Genomic DNA, 16404 nt, shown 5'->3' on the forward strand with positions numbered 1-16404 from the left:
TCTCTGGCCTTTCCTGCTATCTTTTGGATGGGGTGTTTTCTCCTAGAAATTGTACTGCAAGTGTGAGCTTAGCTGACCTCTTGCCTCTTCTGTAGATATTTTACCAAACTAACAGCCAAAAAGTGACTTTTTGTTTCAGTCTGGAACCTGGAATCACTCCAGTTCTATTTTTGTTCCCTGGATTAATAACTACCTTGCACGGTATCTCTTAATTCTTACTTGACACTTGGAAACGAGACCATGCAGAAAACTTAGTGCTTAAAGCTAGGAGTCGTAAAATTGATTCTGACTCTGTTTTAAAACTCCAAGATGTATGCATATTTGGCTCAAATATGCCTTTTTTCCATTTTACTAAAGAGCAGCCAAGGAATTATTTTATTGTCATATAATTCAGTGTCAGGCAGTTTCAGGGCAGCCAGTAAAATGAAAAAAATGTTGATTGACAACTCAGCCTTTGGAGTTAGGGATTAGATGACCAATGCAAGGTGTCCCATTCTGTGCTCTTAGCACCGTGGAGGGATGGCTGGTACTCATCCCTTCGGCAGACAATTAGCAAGTAGTCACTGGTGCGAGACATGTGACTAGGCAGGGAGGTCCCAGAGGTTTTCACGCGTCGTGATCCTGGGCCAGGAAGAGATTACAGTACAACGTGGTGAGTGACAGGAGAGGTTCTGTCCAAGGTGCTGTGGGAGAGGACACCCTGCTCAGGCTGGGTGTGGTGGCTGAGGCTTCGAAGAGGGGTGACCGGGAGGAACGAAGGGCAGATCCCAGGAGAGTTCACCCCAGAAGAGAGTGCGGGCGGGCTAGCGGAGAGGGCGAGAGGCTCCAAGTCCGTCTGACACGGCCGAGTCTGCCCACTGGGAAAAGCTGCCGGGGCCCTCAGGAAAGGCGGTGTAGGAAACAGTGAAGGAGGCTGTTCTTCATCCCGGGAGTGGCTGGGAACAGAGAGAGTTTCAGTCAGGGCAGGCTCAGATGACATCGCCGATAACAGTAACAGGCCTGACAGCGGGGATATTGGAGTTGCTGACTCAACTCGGAGAACCGTGCCGAATCCTTTATGTGCATTATTTTACCGTTCTCCCTACCGCGCTTTGAGGTTTGTGCATGTTGTTATCATCCTTTTTTTTTTTTTTTTTTTTTTTTTTTATCCCGATGATGAAACAGAAGGTCGCAGAACTGAGGAACTGGAGCCAGTTAAGATTGCTCGGCCGATGGGGAGCAGAGTGGGTCACCGGAGCCCAGTCCATGCTGTCAGACTTGAGCTGTGTCCCCCGAAGGGTCCTCTTTGATCCCAGTTTGGGAAATTCTGGCCAAAGAAACCAGCTTTAGCTTTGAAAATGTTTTTTAATTCTGAGTGCCAAGAAAATTGATCATTAAAACTAGTAAAAAACAAAATGTATTTTAATCATTAAAACTCAAAATTAAATGTTTCTTAGACTCCCACTTGAATGCCATGGGACACAGAGACTAATTAGGAGGAAGCAGTTGCGAGGGTCTGGATGTGAACATGGGGAGTGAGCCACGGCCGAGGCGGGAGCGGTGATCCGACCCCAGGACTTGGGCTGTGGCTGTGGCATCCAGCGAAAGGGAGGTTATTTTAGGGCGACGCTGGTTTCTGACTTGGGGGGCTGGTACGGAAAATGTCACTTTTTGAGATGGGTAAGGAAGTAGGCACAAGGCAAAGAGATATGCAAGTCTAGGGGTTTTCATTTTGAGGTGCTCATGAAACATCGGTGTGGTTCAGAACTGTGGAAATGAAAATTCTGTACCAGAGTTCAAGTTCATGCTGTAAGGGTCTGGGCTTGTGACTGGGGAGAAAGAGATCAGAAAGGGGCCCATAAAATTAGAACAAGGACGAGGACATTAGGACAGGAGCAAAGGAACCTCAGAAGCGAGAGCTCATCGACCAATTAATTATCAAGGAACCTTGAGGCCAAGAAGTAGGGTTCCGTGGCTTTCCCCCCGTTCCTGCTTTTGCTTCCTAGAGTTTCTCCGGGCCGAAACTTACTATGCTTAAAACAAGTGTATTCAAAGCTCTTTTCCCACTAATAATTTGTGGCTCTTGGGGAGATTTATTATTTCATTTTGTTTCATTTTTAATTTTTAAAGAAATGAGCATTGTAGAAGTGCTTAACAAGAAACCACAATTGAACCAATTATATGTATCCAGATACGTTCACTGATAGTGATATTGATGGGACATATTCCTCTCCGTAAGCCTAGACGTGCTTAAACATGTTAGAAAATGGAGAAGGAGTCATAGAAAAGTATAGAACACAAAATTAAAAATGTCTACAAACTTGCAACCCATTATGGGACTTCCTGTATATTTTCTTGCAGTCTTTTTGCCTGTGTTTTTTAAACTTTTTGTTTTGTTTTGTTTTGAGATCGTTGTGGGTTCCATATGTGTATGTAAGCAATAATGCAGAAGGATCCCACGTGCCCTTAACCCAGTTTCCTCAATGATAACATCTTATACCGCATCACAACCAGTGTTTCAGCACTGATACCGTCAAGACACAGCAGCTTTCCATCGGTACGGGGACCCCACGTGTTGCTCCGTATGGCCATACCCATTGCCTTCCCGCCTCACTCCCCATTAAGCTCTGGCAAACGCCAATCCGGCCTCCCCTGTGATTTGTTACTTCAGAAATAGTATATAAATGGAATCATACAGCGTGTCACCTCCTGGGACTGGCCTTTTCAGCTTCACCTATGACAGGTAAAGCTCTGAACATTCATTTGCGTGCTTTTGTGCAAACATAAGTTTGCATTTATCTCGCCCAAGAGTATAGTTGCTGGTGTGTGCATCTGTGCACGCAGGCACGTGTGTGTGTGTGTGTGTGTGTGTGTGTGTGTCTGCTTTTAAAAATAAACCTAGGATTATACTGTGTGTACATAGAATAATTTTATCATAGATTTTACTATAATTATAATGAGAAAATATTTATGTATCGCGATCCCTTTCTTCACACTGAATTCTTCAACACGGAGAGGCTGGCTGAGCGGCCTGAACGTCTTTTTCTTGGTGGACGTGGCCTGACAAGGATGTAAGCAACGAGAAAGTGTTTTGAGACTCCTCCCAGCACAGTTGGAACCACAAGAATGACTTACCTTTGTGCAAATTCTCCCTAAAAATTACACATAAAATTTTCTTTAGTGAATAAAATTAATACAGTTTAGCATTTAAAAAGAAGTCTGTACATAATTCTTCTATAACATCACAGTTCCCAGTGTTAGTAAAAATTCAGATTCGAGGTCTTATTTTCCTTTATTTGCTCGGATGTTCTGTAAGGTGTGTGTGTGAGACAGTTTTCCAGCCATGCCAGCTCACTCCAAAGGTTACCTTTTCTCTCTGAAGCTCACCAGGAGGGGTCAGAGCCAGTGCGCCATCTGGGCCTTTGTGGTGGGCGGCACCTGGCCGTGCAAGTCACTCCGCTGCCTTGAGCACTGCTCATTGGGTGACGTAGCTCAGCATCTCCATTGGCTCACGAACCGGTCCACAGATGAGCTTCCTGGGTGTTCAGACTCCTTAGATTCTTCATCCCACCAGTCTGGCTACAGACTCTGTGGTGCCATCAAGGAGATTCCTGCTCAGTGGGTAACATTTGCTGTTCAGGGACTGACCTGCCGGAGCCTCCTAGCCTTGGGTCGTGCATCTCATCGCTGATGCTTTTGGTGGGACGTTATTTGTGCACAGGAAAGCAGGAAGAACCCCTCCATTTGGAGCACAAAGATGCTTGTAATGATCTCACCTTGAAGTGATAAAGACATTGCTTTCCTGTGGGACTTCTAGAGAGTTGGTCTCGTTGAATTGCATTTCATAGTGAGATTCCTTCTTTGTACCTTGTCTCTAGAAAAACAGTGTCAGTGTTAGAGTTGTCCGTGATGATGAATAGGTAGAGAAGTGTCGCCCCCACCTAACTGCATATGTGACTTTCAGTTCCTTCAGGTCAGGCCAGGTGTCACTGCAGGGCACAGGGTCTCCCCACACCGTGTCCCCGCCACACTCCACCAGGCAGATGCCTTGCCCTGTCTGGCCGCTGTATCTGCTTTTCCCTGGCTGCCCTACATCTCTCACGGCTAGTTCCCATTGTACCCTGGGAATTTCCTCAGTTACAGACCCCACCACTCAGTTAGGACTGCTGAGGGGCCTTCCGCCCGCCCCCACTCCACCCCGATCCCTCAGGGGACGGTAAACTCTTTGAAGGAGGGGTGTTTAATTCATTGTGTTCCCAGGGGCCAGCTCACAGCATGGCATGAATGATGGGAGGGAGCTGGAGGGAGTAAATGAAAAGCAGCGGAATAAATGAGAGATTAAACAACGCACAGTGTGCTTGTCCCATCCCCCCTCCCCCTCCGCCCCCGAGTTCCGAGGGCCAGGGATTCTTTCCCGTTTTCTCCGTTGAACGTGCCCAGAGATGCACAGCCAGTAAGTGGCAGAGGTAGAATTCAAAAGGCCATCTTTGAACTGGTGTCGCTCTGAGGTCTGACTCTAACATACATGCTTTTCCATGATTTCGAGGAGCTAAATGCTAGCTGTGCTGTGTGCTGTTGGTCAGGCTTCCTAACTTCTCTGATACTTTGTGAACTTATCTTTTAAAGAAAGCAACAGTATATCTTCCCTTGCTGGGAATCAAACGAGGTGATAGAAGCAGTGTGCCAGTTGCTTGCAGCCAGCACTCAATAAAGACACTTTCCCCCTGCTCAGCCTGCTTCCTTACCTTGGTTTCGTACCCACATGCCATGCATGATGCTACAATGTCTTCAGGCATTGAAGACCTGATGACAATTTAAATGACTTAATCTCAGACTAGTTTGAGTCTTTGCAAGAGAAAATACCAGTTATTGTTTTTATCTATACTTAGTTATCTAACAAACCCACCCAATAGAGGTTAAAGTAACAGAATATTTATTTATATAAAGATAATTTTAATCCCCTGTTCTGTGGTTACAAGGATGCTAAGTCTCTGACAAATTTGAGCTGAAAGCACTGTGTGTGTGTTTTTTTTCCCCCGTGAGACATGTATAGTTTTGCTTTTGATTAGATGCCAATGGAACTTTCTAGTGGACTCTACATTTTCATGCCCCAAATACTTTCTCCAGTCTCTTGAGGCAGCAGTAAAGGAACAAGCCAAGGCAGATTTTTCAGTTAAGTGATGGCTTCTCTCTCAGACTTGTGCTAAGAGCATAGCTTGAGTCAGTGAAGCTGAACTGAGGAAGCTCATTTTTGATTTACGTGATTGCTCATTCCAGCGACATGTCAGGAGGCAAACGTCTTAACCTTTGCCACCAATCATACTTTAATTCATGAATTAATGAGCTGATAAACAAAAGGAGGAAGGAAAATAAATGGAGAGGCATCCCTAGATACAATGTAGAATTCCGGGGAAAATCTCAACAAGGCAGCCAGATTCGTGCAAAAGGGATTCAAACTGAAGAACAAAGTGTTATGTCAAATAGTTTTTCATCAGCGCACAGGTCAAGGTCATCATAAAAAATGTAGGACTTAATGTGCTGCCCCCCCCCCACCCTTTGCTCAGCCCCTTCTCCCACACGGCCAGCGTTCAGGCCCTCGTCTGGGGAGTGAGCTCCTCCGTCTGTGCTCAGACTCTTCATTCTGTCCTTATAGAATGTTCTGTGCTGTTCCTTGCATTATGTCCCCTGCACACGAGTGGCCACTTTCATTGAGCTCTCATTGCTTCCAAGCACTGTGGCTTTTACGGACGTTATTTTCCTTAGTTTTCACAGTAATTCTATGAGTTGGTTAGTAGTCTTACCATTGTTATTTGACAGATGGGGAAACTTATGGGCCACAGAAGTTATTTTTCTCATTGTCCCTGTGCTGTGGGCAGCGTAGGCCTAGGAGAAACGAGTCCACCCAGATCTGACTTGAAGGCCGTGTCTGGTCATGACCCGCTCTGCCTCTCCTCTTGTATTCTGCCCATTCGGAAGGCCAGGACCATCTGTTCAATATTTATTGAGTCTGTATAGTGAGTGGGCTAAGGCAAGGAAGTAATTTTAAATTAAATATCAGGATGCATTGAATCCTATTAGTGTTTCGTGAAATTATATGTACAGCAGTTTACAGTATGAACCCTTCTTTTTTCCTGTAGATTGTGGTTAAAAGAGTTTAAGGTTATTCATCAGAGGCTCCAGAGTGGGGGCGAGATGGTTTTTAAACAAGTAAAATATAATAGATGAGGGAAGCGATTAAAAGCTGTCACAAGGAGCTACGAAGCCAGCACACGTGACAGAATGGGAGGCGGGTGGCGGGAGCCGTCGGAGAGGCTAACATTTGGGCTGAGACCTCAAGGAAGAGAGAGGCAGGACGTCAGTGTGACAGACAGGTACAGGAGCCCTGGGCCAGGTAGACAGAAGTTGGACCAGTGTGAACTATATTGTCTGACTGTAACACAGTACTATTAGAAAGTAAAAACGAAAATATGAGCAAACCTAGTAGAAATCTTCGTTATTGTCAAATTACCCTTCTTCAATTGAATCAAATAAGGAAGAATCCAAAACTAAAGAACATAATATCGTCATGCCGACCTTTGATTTACCTCTATTCAGTGTTTTTAGCTCTTCGTTCCTAAAAGACTTGTTTTTATGTTTTATGAAAGGTTTCGCATAGAGGCATTGGCTCACGCATCATTTTTTCTAGGATCTGCATCGACACCTGGTCGGTTGGCATGTCGTGGGATTCCTGGAGCAGGGCGTCTCGCCTTTGCACTCCCGACGTCTGGGGTTAGGGCGGGGTGATTCTTTGACATCTGGCAATATTCTTGGCCTTCACCAACTGGATGTCAATAGCACGTCCCCTCTCCCCCCAGTTGTGACAACTGGCCATGTTTATAGACACGACCTCGTGTGCCCTGGTCGGGGAGGGGGGCGGGTCGGGCTAAGTCGAGAACTACTCGAAAAGAAATTTCAGGCTAACGAGAGATGAAGTTGCCCAGATTGAGAATACCTTCTATCCCACCCATCCCGCAGGAGAGGACAGGATAAGATTTTTTCTTTCCCTTCAGTAGAAAAATGTTAAGCTTTATGACCGGGGGTTCGTAGTGATTGGTAATAAGGGAAGTCTGTCCATATATCACTTTATACTATAGGGACTATCGTGTAAGCTTGGTGGGGGTTGCCTTGCAATATATATGCTATTCCCAGGTTAAAAACAAAAGGGGATTAATAATGGCTCCAGTGTTTTTGTCTGATTAATTGATTCCATGCCTTTTTAAATGCAGAAGTGTACCCAGCCTTGGGCAAGCCTTCACTGAGTTGTTCTTCCAATAGTGTTGATTGGTTGTTCTGCTCCCACAATTAATCCGACCGTCTTGTGACCAGTGGCTTGTATTTCTATAACAGAAACTATTTGTTCTGAGACTCTGTTTTCTCTCAACTGATTTCCTGTCCGTTAATCGTCCATATTTTGCTCCATTTCTTAACTTACCACCTTTCTCTTAGTATATGCTCCGTTAAGGTAGCTGAGTTGACTCTGAGTTGGGATTGTAGGAGTAATCTTGTTACTGTATTTTGGCCATTGTTCCTGAAAAATTCCCATAAAAAAAGAATTCCATTTCTTAAACCAGAATTTTCTTTTCTGCTCCTTGAGATTAATCTTGTGCAACTAATACTCTGTTAATTGTTGCACATAAAAATGACTTCTCAGTTCAAGGGGCTCTCCTTAAAAATTCTTGAACAAGATTGTGGGGTCTTATTAAATCTCTTGAAATCTTTGCAAATTCAATTAGGCGTTTGTTCACCCAACATACGTGTAACACCCCGAACGCAGGGGTCAGTTCCATCTCTTCCTTCCTCTGGGTCTCTGCTTCGATGTTACCCCACCAGCGAGGCTGTCCCCAGATACCTAATATAAAGTAACCCCTCTGGGCACATAGTCTCCTTACCCTTACTGTGTCTTCATAGACATTCGTTACCAGCTGCGATGCTATATATTTCCGGTGCTCAGAACACACCAGGAAATATCTGCTTGAATGCATAGATTTTTCTTTTTAAATCAGACACTTATTGAGTACCTTCGATATATCAAACATCATTCTGAGATCTTTACAAATAGTAACTATCCTGTCTCTGACTGGATGGTTATCCTTGCCTTTCCTTCACAAATACGTTTTCTCTGCTAGTGCACTTTTCTTTGAAATAATCGTTGTTTTGGGCAGCTGCAATCCCGTATCTTGGCAGAATGTTTCTATTTTTATGGTCGTAGCCCCTTGTTTATGTGACTGTTATCTTCCATCACGATTCTGTCTCCTTGAGGTCGTGAGAAGGATTGTTCTAGTTCTTTTGATTTTCCTTCACATTTTATACACAGTATGTTCCTGAAAATACGTGAGGAAGTCAAATGTACAAAGGTGGGCAACTTTGTTTACAGGTCAGAACCATTTTTTCCCGTGGCCACGTGACTAGCTCTGAGCTGTTTACGTGGGATCCTGTATTGTCTTGCTGTTCTCGGCGCATTAAAAAAGACAATGAGATGTTTACACGTGACGCAAATACTTAATCATCACACACATACGTATATGTTAGTGTCTAAGTATTATAGGGTATGTATGATTATTTCCAAAGAGCATAATCAACATAAATACAACAGTTTTAATATTCTAAATTTTTTCTATCTTCAAATTCTAGAATTCTCAACTAGTGCAAAAAGTTACTTGTTTTCATGTTAGGAAGGGTTTGCAGGGGGTTGAGCAGAAGATCATTGTGCTGGCTTTGGTCTCCTGTCTTTGTTTCTACAAGAAAAATTTCCTGGGCAACTTAAGTCACTTGTGTAGCAGTTGAACCGGCAGGACCTTTGAGCAAGCGGAGTGAGGACAGACCCTCCCCCTGTGTGCTGGGAGTGGAGAGGTGACCCCGCGTGCCGCGTCGCACTCCTCAGCTGGCCAGACGTCCCCCGGGCCAGCCACGTCCTGCTTCTGCCCCGGCCCTCGATGGAAGACCCAGGACCCGGCCCAGCTGAGCTTATTCTCAAAAGCCTGCCTGGATCGGCATCATAGGTCTGCAGCACGCTGGGGAAGGCAGAGAGTTCCAGCTGTTTGCTTCTGGGGTTTTCCAGGTTACCCTAAAGCTACTTTCACTCTTAGCTTAAATACATTCAACTTTTTCCCACGGCGTTTGGGTTAAAATGAAAGCTTGGGTGTCTGGTGTGTTTTTACAGTTTTGAATGTTTCTGTGTGTTTTTCTTTAATACCTTGTTGTCCTGGCAGTGGCGTACCCCACCCTGCATGCCCTCAGCTGGCCGGAGGCCCCGCTCCAGCCTGTGGGTGTTCACGTGGCGGGCTTGGTCGCCTGGCTGCGAGGTGGGCCTGCGGGGGCTGGCGCATCTCCCGGTGGGTGTCTGAGCGCAGGAAACAGCTGGGGAGTGTGGCTGGTCCTCAGAAGTCATGGCTGGGTATCTGCCCTGGCCTTGAGCAGTGTCTCAGGACCAACTCTTGTGGTTCGTGTGGCAGAAATGCCCCTGCTGAAGTTTAATTTTTTCTCTAGAAAAATAAAACATGCCATTTTCCATGGCTTAGGAAAACCATGGGATTGGTACTTTTGCCTTTCGTGGTGTGTCATTCTCTTTTGCAATAACATACCATTTGTTGCCATATAGGCAACTGGTTGATATCTGAAAATAGAATCCCCCATCAAAAAGTCCTGCAAATACTCCAGAAAGTAGTTCTGTGTGTGCACACATAAGGATGTGTGAAATGAAGACTGCATATTTTTCTCGTTATTTAGGTTTTCACTTTGTATGTCTTTGTTTTGTTTTAAGGATGAACGTAGTAAAAGTGTAAAATGAATAAATATGGCGTAGATGCCATAATTGAATGATGGGACTCCACGAGTTTGTATGTGAAGCTGGTCAGACTTCGGTCAGCAGATGGCATTGACTTGAAATGGTTAATCCGAATCCAAACCAGTTGCGATAAAAAGACTAGATTTGAGAAATACATGCAAATCCAATAGTCGGCCTCACAATATCAGGTGTCTCGTGTACATGCTACAGCATGCATGTGGCACTCAACACAGGTGTTGGAATTTTAGGGAAGACAGGCTGTCAAGCAAAGAAACCAAATTTATTTTAAATTTGAGAGGTGGTTTGTTTTGTCTAAGGATCACATGAGTGCTCTCTCTCCCTTTAGTGAGGCGACGATGGCTGGGAACATTTTTCAAACATTCTTGTGCAGATGTGTCCCAATCTGTGAACAAATATATGGACATATGGTGAATTTGGGTAACGTTTAAATGGAAGAATGTTGTTATGAAGCTTTGAAGTATATAATCCCGTGTGAAACATTGTGTAGTGAAACCCAATTACTCTCTAAAAGCCTGGTTAGCCAGTTTCTTCACTGATTTCTATCAGTTGGAGAAATAAAGCAGAGAAGCGAGCTGTAAATTTATAATTTCTGTGTTTCCCAAAGGATGGTTAATGCTTGAACTGATCGATGTCTTCTAGCAACATCTAATAGCAATTGTCAAAAAAAAAAAAAAAGCTTTCTTTAAAAAAGACATATGTAGCAATGAAGTGGCAATGTCTTCAAAGACAAGGAAGACATTCTTCGCAGTATATTTTTTTATTGGCCAGTTCAGGATCTTGTTGCTGAAAAGGTACTTAGTTTGTATTGGTACGTCCAAGAAACGTCTAGAAACTCCATTACTGAGGACTAAACAGTTGAATTTCCTCCTCCCCGCCTCCCGTCAGGTATTCACGTACAAGCAGAGCACAATCACCCACCAGAAGGTGACCGCTATGCAGCCCGCGGACGAGGAGGGCGTGGACGACATGGCCACGCTGACGGAGCTGCACGGGGGCGCCATCATGCACAACCTGCACCAGCGCTACCGGCGGGACCAGATCTACGTGAGTGCCGCCTCGGCGCCGGGCTCCCTCGGGGTGCCGGGGAGACCGCTCTCAACGAGCATTTCCTGCCTCTAGAGAACCTCGAGTTAATCTAAGCAAAACGATGTTTTCAGTGCTTTGCCGAATTAGTGACGCGGCTCAATAAGTCATGTTCTTCGTGTTTATTGCCTTGATTTTATTAGAGAGATTACTTAAATTGAAGGGTAATTTGACCTCTTTCTTCCTCTAAAAGAATTGCTTGTGAGTGTTTTGTTATAAAAAAGAAGTCACGAGCAGTGATTTGACTTCCTCGGTGAAGGGCAGGGGGGATGTGGATTTGCAAACCAGGACATCTGAGCTTAATCTTCTTTCTCATTTTCTTGTTTTTTTCCTCTCTTTTTACGAATTTTTACTTTTTTTCTGGGGGATATTTGGATTCAAGGGAACCCATTTTCCTTATTTGTGGGACCTATTTTGAATGGGGACATGTCCATAAAAGGCAGACATTTTTCTCTCAACTTTTATGAAACGTGACTATTTCTGTATTATAAAGTAGTATTTAAAACTAACTCCTATAATTACCACTTTTTGACATTCGAGAACCTGTTTTACATTATCTGCCGAGATTGATTGGCCTGCAGATTTTATCCATTTTTCTTCTGCCTGTTTGCAAGTCTTTACGGTAAACTGGGGCAGCTGCTTATATGTTTAATTTTCATGTCAAGTTCAAATTCAGACAGTTTTTTTTTAAAACGAAAACAAATATATGGACATATGGTGAATTTATGGAAAAAGCCTTCATCTTTGAATAATTTTTTTTTCTTTTGGAATTACGATGGGTAGCACCAGCCTTCACAACAGCTAGTTTAGCTGCTAACTACAACTAACTCTAGGCACGCTTGGTACTGAGGTTCCTCTAATTTATCAGCTTAGACCAAGAGAGAAGATTTGGGAAAGAGCAAGAATGAGAAACTGGTGGGTTTAACGCTTAATTTCCCCTTCATCTTTTATTTTTAAAAATCTGGTGTATTTGCCTTCTTTTGAGATCGCGAAAGTGTCATTTTTGCCAGACCGACCTCATGTTTGCCAGATGTTTTCGAACAGCCCTGTCTTGAGAGCCTCGGCCGTGTCGTGGTCCTCCGCGTTGCTGCGTGCTTACGCTAGGCCTTTAGATTTCACATGTTTGCCATATGTTCTTCAGAAAAGACATGTAGCGTTCAGGCACGCGGGCGTCGGCGTGGCTCGCGTCCCGTGTTGAGGGTGCGCTGGCAGAACATGCATGCATGCCTCTGTCCCCACCTCGAAACTCCTCGTCGGTGATAGCGGCCTCCGTCCTTCCTGCGGGATGCTCAGGTGTCCGGGTTTGCAAGTGCCGTGCCTGTGCTTTTAGTATCAAGTGTTTGACGCCGCCATGTAACTCTTTGTTCACGTAGCTCTTTCCTCCCTCCGTCTGTCAAGGACCCACTTATTTTGTCCTTTTTTGAGCCAAAGACATTGCCAGGCGCCTGGTGGTTGCGCGATAAATGTTTATAAAACAAAAGCCACCCATGTTAGAAAGAACCTATTGTTGATGATAAAATGTGAGGCCAATTTAAACTTTTTTTATTGGTGTATGTCTCTAGTAGGTGAGTAGTTCAGAACTTATTACACATTTCATCGTCAAGAAAGGAGGAGAGAAAACTACCGAATGAATTTCAAAGGCAGAGCCTTTTAAAAAGTTTTCCCTTTCTACAGTGATGACGTTTAATCCGATAGCTAAATTGCCTAATAAACACTGTGACTAAGATCTCGTTCTTTTTATCCTGAAATTAAGATCTTTTTCCTCCCCTCTGAGGGAAAAACACGGGATTTTCTACATCCAATCTGCCATTTAGTTCGGTTCATTTTGCCTTCATGTGCCTTCCTCCTGAGACTTGAGTAATTGTATTATTACCCATAAAGCAGCCCTCAGGATTTTATCACCACTGAACTGTTGGTGGCTGGTGCCAGTCCTTGTCAGATTGCCTCATCGAGACAAAACCGGCACCTGTCAGAAGAACAGCTTCGCCACCTTTTATCCCGGCTCTGAGCGATGCCTGTTTATGTTTCAAAGAGAAAAAATGACATAGGTACTGTGTTCGCGTGAGCCTTGCTGCAGGCGCTTGGGGAAGGGGCCACTCCCTGTTCCCTGCTGGTCCTGGCAGAGCTCAGTTACTGGCAGTTGTAGGACCGAGGTCCTCGTTTTCTTGCTGGCTGTCAGCCGAGGGCCGCTCCCAGCTCCTAGAGCCTCTCGCCCCTCATTTAAAAGCCGGCAGTGGCGGATCAGGTTCCCCTCACATTTCAAATCTCTCCTCCTTTCTCCTCTCTCCCTCCAACTGCAGCCAAGAATGGTTCTGAGCTTTTGAAGGTTCACATGGCCAGGCTGGGTCCCCTGTCTCAGCGTTGGCCGCTTCAGTCACATCGTCCAAGTCCTTTTGCTTCGCAGCTTCACGTAGGCACGGGTCCTGGAAGGGCGGCGCGGACATCGGGGAGTATGGCTGCCCTCCTTTGAGCCGTGTTCCTGAGAAGGAACCCCTCGGGGTCTGACCCCGACTCTGAGCCTTGCATTCGTTGGTCTTCTGGTCTGAGTTGGCAGGTGACACAGGCCACCGGTGAGCAGACCCGTCTCCAGATAGAGAGGTCTCTTGTTTTGTGCTTAAAAGGGCCATTAGCTTTTTCACTCTTTGGGGACTATTCTTATTACCTGAGGACTTTACCAGACTCAAGTAAATTTCCCCCCCCCCCCAGCTTCTGGCATCTTCTGTTAAAATCGGAGCAGAGAGAGAACAGCGAAGGGATGCAGAAGCGTCAGCAGACACCCGGGTAGAGCCCCCTTTCCTCCACGGGCCTCCTCTCGGCCTCTGCATGAATCACTTAATCTTGAGTGCATGTCAGTTTTTTTAATTTGTGGTTTTTTAGAAGATCAGATGTCATAACCCCCACCCCTAACCCAGGCTACTTGAAAATGAAATGATAAGTGACAGCTTTCGAAACTTTGTTAAGCTTTGTCCCTTTCTCTCCGTCTTACTCAGCCGATGCCACCAAGTCTTTATTTAGAAAGCTCCCTCCCGCCTGGCGCTTGGCAGCCCATCCTTCGGGGCCTAGCGGCTATGCAGACTGTCACGCAGCTGCTGGGGGTCTGCGTAACTCCGGCTTCGCGGGCGCCCCCTTCGTCTCTGACTCCCTGACCGGGCACCCTCCTCCTTCCGTCATGGCTTTGTGTGAGCTTCTGCCGACTGCCAGGGTGCTGCATTCCCATCCTGGAACTCCAGGTCCTTCGTGCCCAAAGTTCCATCTTGTCAACCTTTCCCATCCTCTGGTGACTTGCCAGGTGAGTGCCTTGCTCAGCACTTCTGCTCCCCACCTGGGAGCCCATCCCAAACTCTGACCTCGAACCTCTCGTTCCTGGGCTTCTGGCCATGGAAGCTTGCCCTGATCGCCTGGCGCCTTGGAGACGGTCCGAAGAGGGTCCCGCCCTCCTCTGTCTTCCCACCACTGACGTGGCCTGGTGAGGACGCGTACCCACATGTGGGAGTTCCCAAAGACCCAGGGCGTGGATGGGGCACGGCGTGCGTTCGTGGTGCAAGGAGAATATTAGCGAGTGGGAAAGCCTGAGCCGGCCACGAAACGCCCTCGGGCGCGGCTGGCAGTAAAGATGCTCTAAAGCAGGCGTAAGAGTTGGTGAGACCAGTGAGACCCCACTCGTGAAGATGCAGAGATGAAAGCGAATTTGGCGAGGCGGCCTCTCTGGACTGGGAGAAGGTTCCTTTGCTTATGGAGCCTGGTGTTTGTGTGTGGGGGGGGGGGCGGGGGGGACGGTGAGGTGTCTAGGCTGAGGCAGGACAGTGGTCAGAACGCTCAGAGCTGTCTGTGGTTCTCGGCCGGGCGACGCTGCCCCCAGGGGACACTGGGCGCTATCTGGAGGCGTTTCTGGTTGTCCTAGCAAGGACACGGAGTGCTGACGGTGTCCGTAGGCAGAGGCCAGGGATGCCGCTCTGTGTCCCACGGTCCGCAGGAGTCACCACAGCAGGCAGTGGCCCGGCCCGAGACGTCGGAAGTGCCGAGGCCGAGGAGCCCTGCCTCCCCGAAAGCCAGCCCACGCTGTCGGGGCTCCGCGGTGCTCACACCGCGCCGGCTTCGGTAAATGTCCCTGGGCAGCGTTTTGGAAGAGTTGATGGGGAAGTGATGGCAGATGAGACCAGAGAGTGTTGCCGTAATCCGAGGGCGGAAAGATGAGGGGTTTAGACCGGGGCACGGGTGGCGGCGAGCGGGAGAAGGACGGGTCTGAGAAGCGCGGGGCAGGACGGTGAGGAGGAAGGACTCGCTCAGACGATTCGCAGCCTCGGCAAGTCCAAGTGGCCGTGAGAACTTGGCGCTGACCGTCCCGGCGGCCCCTGGAGGACAGGAGCGTGGGGAGCTGGGCATGGACGCCCGTCGTGCCGTGTTCTCCGGAGCCGGGGTCGGTTCAGATTGTCCCGTGTGCAGGATGTGGGCGCAGCGTTGACAGGCGCGCGTGCCGTGCCCGGTGCGTTCGAAGGTGAGCTCCGTGCGCTGCGCGGAGGGGCGGCCAGCCCGGGCCCGCGGCGTGGCCCTTCTGCATCTTCTCCGTTACAGGGTTTGTCGCGCTCTGGGTCAGTCACCCGGAGGAGATTCCTCTCCCAGCTTTGAAGGAAAGGCTCAAAACCACATGAGGGAGGGAGCCGCAGGAAGCGTCAGAGCTCGCCCGCAATTACGGTGCTGGACAGCTCTGGAGCCCTGCCGTGTCCCACCCAGCCCTCTGGGTGGCTCGTGGGTCTTGTTGAACAAACAAGGCAGGGCTCGGAATCAAAGGAGCCCATTTTAAAAAGTGGGGCTGCGTCTAAAGATAAATGCTCCCGTCAGCACAAAAGATGCTTCACAGCTAATGTATTTTTAGGTGTTTCAAAAATACCTCCCTCCGGTTAGGTGGCATCCCAGACCGAATCTGCAAATGTGTGTGATGTTGTTCCTGAGTTAACTTCAAAGTCTATTTCCGTCAGGCAAGGTGTCAGCATTTTGAAAATGCGGCAGCCACTTAAACACCCGTCGATGGGAGGCAGGTGACCAGACGCCCGGGCGCCCGCAGCGTCGTGGGCAGCGTCGTGGGCAGCGTCGTGGGCAGTGTCGTGGGCACTGGGCGCGCCGCACCACGGAGTTTTCCGTTTCGGACGTGCACATTCTCGATCTGCGTTTCATTTCCTTGAGTTGAGTTTTCCCAAAGTAGACTTTTTTTTTTTTTTTTGGCAGGGGGCGGGGGGTTCATTTCCATTCCTTTCCTAAGCTAGTGTCAGGTAACAGGGTGCCCCTCTCGGACCCAGGGATGGTGGCCCCAAGTCTACATGGTTGGCAGTCTTGGTGTGTGCCTCATACCGGGAACAGCTGAATTCAGTGTGTTTTGCCAGGTTTTTTTTTTTTTTTTTCACATGAAATCAAGAGCTGGCGTTGCCAGAAGATGATTGTTCCCATCTGTCTGACCGTGTGTGTATTTTAAAACCTCACCGACCATGTATGCACGAGTGGCC

At 47.3% G+C, this 16404-nt stretch overlaps 1 protein-coding gene across 3 annotated transcripts in view; it reads left to right on the forward strand.

The window, feature by feature from the left end:
- The window catches only part of MYO10 (myosin X), a 185252-nt gene that overhangs the window by 70904 nt on the left and 97944 nt on the right, over positions 1-16404 (forward strand). The window contains exon 3 of one of the 3 annotated variants that reach the window (XM_016118956.2): positions 10709-10867. The exons of 1 other annotated variant lie outside the window; for it this stretch is intronic. In XM_016118956.2, the coding sequence (XP_015974442.2) occupies positions 10709-10867 (159 nt within the window). Of the gene's footprint in view, positions 1-10537; positions 10868-16404 lie in introns of those variants that run through there. One more of the 3 variants, XM_016118955.2, reaches the window with a different exon arrangement.

The sequence above is a fragment of the Rousettus aegyptiacus genome, unplaced genomic scaffold (genome assembly GCF_014176215.1).
Source record: "Rousettus aegyptiacus isolate mRouAeg1 unplaced genomic scaffold, mRouAeg1.p scaffold_m13_p_8, whole genome shotgun sequence".
Taxonomy (NCBI): Eukaryota; Metazoa; Chordata; class Mammalia; order Chiroptera; family Pteropodidae; genus Rousettus; species Rousettus aegyptiacus.